The 3381-nt window shown below is 45.1% G+C and overlaps 1 protein-coding gene across 1 annotated transcript in view; it reads right to left on the bottom strand.

Annotated features, from left to right (window-relative positions):
• The window catches only part of cabin1 (calcineurin binding protein 1), a 36808-nt gene that overhangs the window by 17499 nt on the left and 15928 nt on the right, over nt 1-3381 (bottom strand). The window contains exons 18-22 of the mRNA XM_025053881.1: nt 2879-3140; nt 2623-2793; nt 1205-1294; nt 856-1022; nt 529-761 (exon numbers count right to left, since the gene is read on the bottom strand). Of these exons, the coding sequence (XP_024909649.1) occupies nt 529-761; nt 856-1022; nt 1205-1294; nt 2623-2793; nt 2879-3140 (923 nt within the window). The remainder of the gene's footprint in view (nt 1-528; nt 762-855; nt 1023-1204; nt 1295-2622; nt 2794-2878; nt 3141-3381) is intronic.

Here is a 3381-nt window from a genome sequence, read left to right as displayed (position 1 = left end):
AGAGAGAGAGAGAGAGATAGACAGAGAGAGAGAGAGACAGAGACAGACATTCAGACAGACAGATCTTCACTAACCCCCACTGCGCCGCCTGCGCCCAACACCAGGTGGCGTCACACCGCAACTACTACTACCACCAGCACCACCTGACGCGTCCTAGAGACACCTCTACACTCAGTCGACGGACCAACACCTCTACCTGCCACCCCCTACCGACACCTGACCTTCCTGATCAACTTCCCGATCAACTTCCCGATCACCGTCAAATAACCAGCAGCCATGTTGCCCGCGTTGCCACATCCCAAGTCGCGCAGTGCATGGGGGGGAAAGACGGGAAGGGAAAGGTAAAAAAGCCACAGCCGGAGCGGGAGAGCGCAGCAGCAGCAGCAGCAGCAGCGCCCCCCGGTGGACTTCCCAGCCCAGTGCAGAGAGAGAGAGAGAGAGAGGGGGGAGAGAGAGATAGAGATTAAAGAGACCAAGCCCAAGGTCTAGGACCCCCGGGGGGGACGGGGGGACGGGCGGGGACTGTACCATCGGCCTGCCGCTCTTCGTGCCGCTTGTCCTGCCACTGCTGCCGTCGGAGCGTTTTGCATTTGGCGTAATCGTGGTCAAACGGCGCGGCCGCGTAAGCGCACGGCAGACCTGCGGTGGCGACGGACGGCGGCGGCGAGGAGGAGGAGGAGGCGGCGGCGAGGAGGAGGAGGTTCCCGACGCAGGCCGAGGAGCAGTTGAAGTCGTCGTCCGTCATGGAGGACGGTTTTTCCCTGCGGTGGACGGAAAAAAAAAAAAAAGAGAGAGAGAGAGTTAGCGTCAAGGTTACGCGGAGTTCTAGTATAAAAAAAAAAATCGCGAGCTTACTTGTCGCCGGAGCGGGGCATGCTAGGCATGCTCTTCTCTTCCCCCAACGCGAACGGTCCCGACGCGGCGTCCACCAGCAGCGAGAAGAGAAGTTCGTGATCCAAGGGATCGGGCTCGGCGGACGCCTCCAGCAGTTTCAGGATGGTGGCGCCGAGACGGAAGTGCAGCTGGGAGAGAGAGAGAGAGAGAGAGAGGCGATGATGAAATATCGCAACATTTGCGATAGTCATGAGTTAAGTGTTCGTTCGTGACGGCGTCGGTTCTTTTTTTTTTTTTTTTTTTTTGTTTTTTTTCGGGGGTGTCGCAGTTTCACCTCCCGACCACTAGGTGGTGCCATCAGGTGGTTTACCTCCAACGCCTCCATGGCCAAATCCGGGGGGTTGTGGTAGTGGATTTTTCGGGGGTATCTGGCGGCTTCTTCGTGCAAATAGTGGGCGGCCTAAAAAAAAAAAAAAAAAAACACAAAAAAAAAAAAAAAAATTTAAAAAAAAATTTAAAAAAAATTTAAAAAAAAAAGTGGTGTTTACCACCAAAAACGCCAACTTTCAGCCAATGACGGCCTCTGCTCAGATCACCATCATTTTCCCCCCATTTTATATGGGATAAAACAACGGAACGACCAGCAGAGGGAGCCAGATTTGTAAACCGTGAGGAAGGAGGTTCAGGTTAAATCTTTCATCCTGATTTATATATGTTTTTATAATAACTGTGGTCACATATATATGCATACGTATATGTATATATACACATATATGGAGATATATATATCCATATATGCATATATATATACATATATACACATGAATATACATACATATATAGATATATGCATATACATACATATACACATATATGCATATACATACATATACACATATATGCATATACATACATATACACATACATGCACATACATACATATACATATATGCACATACATACATATACCCATGTACACATATACATACATATACATATATGCACACACATACATACATATATACATATATGCACATACAAACATATACCCATGTACACATATACATATATGCACATACAAATACCCATATATGCATATACATACATATACACATACACATATATGCATATACATAAATATACGCATATACGCATATTCATACATATACGCATATACATACATATACACATATATGCATATACATACATATACACATATATGCATATACATACCAGCATATACATACATATACACACATGCATATACATACATATACACATATATGCATATACATACATACACACATATATGCATATACATACATACATACATATATACATATATGTATGTATGTATATGCATTCATGTGTATATGTATGTATATGCATATGTATATACAAATATATATATACACATATACTGTATATACACATACATAAATATATGTATACACATATACTGTATATACACACATATATATACACATACATATACATAAATATATGTATACACATATACTGTATATACACACATATATATACACATACATATACATAAATATATGTATACACATATACTGTATATACACACATATATATACACATACATATACATAAATATATGTATACACATATACTGTATATACACATATATACATATACATACATATATACTCATATATACATACATATACACATATATTGTGGTCACACCGTTTGCGTTTAAACACTTACAGTGATGCTGATGACAAAACCAAACCCCATGTGACGTTTTTTTTTTTTTCTAACCTTCTTGTACAGCTGTAAATATTCCACCGGGGGGCGCCGGCGTTTCTCTGCGATCTTCCCCAGCATGTAGTGGATGAGCCACTCTTCCTCGTCGCTGTCGCCCTCGCAGCGGGACGCCCCCTGGAAACACCGGAAGGCCGTCTCCAACATGGAGTCCTTCCGCTCCTCCATCTGGAACACAGACGGACACCAACCATGTCAGCGCCTCCCGGTGGCGGCGGCGCGGTCCGGCGCGGCAGCGCCGCCGTTCACATACCTGTTTCACCACGTCCGGCGGCAGCTCGCCGCGCCACTGCTTGAGTTGGCGCGACGCGAACGAGTGCAGGGAGTACGATATGGTGCCGTACTCGATCCACAGCGACAGGTTGGAGGCGTCGATCTCTAGCGCCCTCTTGAAGCAGTTCAGCACGGCCTCCGAGTGCTTCCACACGGGGACGTCGCTCTTCAGCTCGTTGGAGTTCAGCTTCTCCTGGATCCTGCTGGCCCGGGCCAGAGCCATGCCGGCCCAGGAGTCGAACCTGAGGGGAGTAGGGTTAGGGTTAGGGGGTTGTGCAGTATTACTGTAGTACTACTATAGTACTACTATAGTACCACTATAGTACTACTATAGTACTACTACAGTACTTTTGTTTTTTGGGGACAAATCAGTGAGTCGGTGTTATATATATAGTAAGTAGAGGAAGAGGAAGAAGAGGAAGAGGAAGAAGAGGAAGAAGAAGAAGAGGAAGAAGAAGAAGAAGAGGAAGAAGAAGAAGAAGA

This window comes from Cynoglossus semilaevis, unplaced genomic scaffold (genome assembly GCF_000523025.1).
Source record: "Cynoglossus semilaevis isolate Cse_v1.0 unplaced genomic scaffold, Cse_v1.0 scaffold1772, whole genome shotgun sequence".
NCBI lineage: Eukaryota > Metazoa > Chordata > Actinopteri > Pleuronectiformes > Cynoglossidae > Cynoglossus > Cynoglossus semilaevis.
This window is presented reverse-complemented; position numbering and strand designations above follow the sequence as displayed.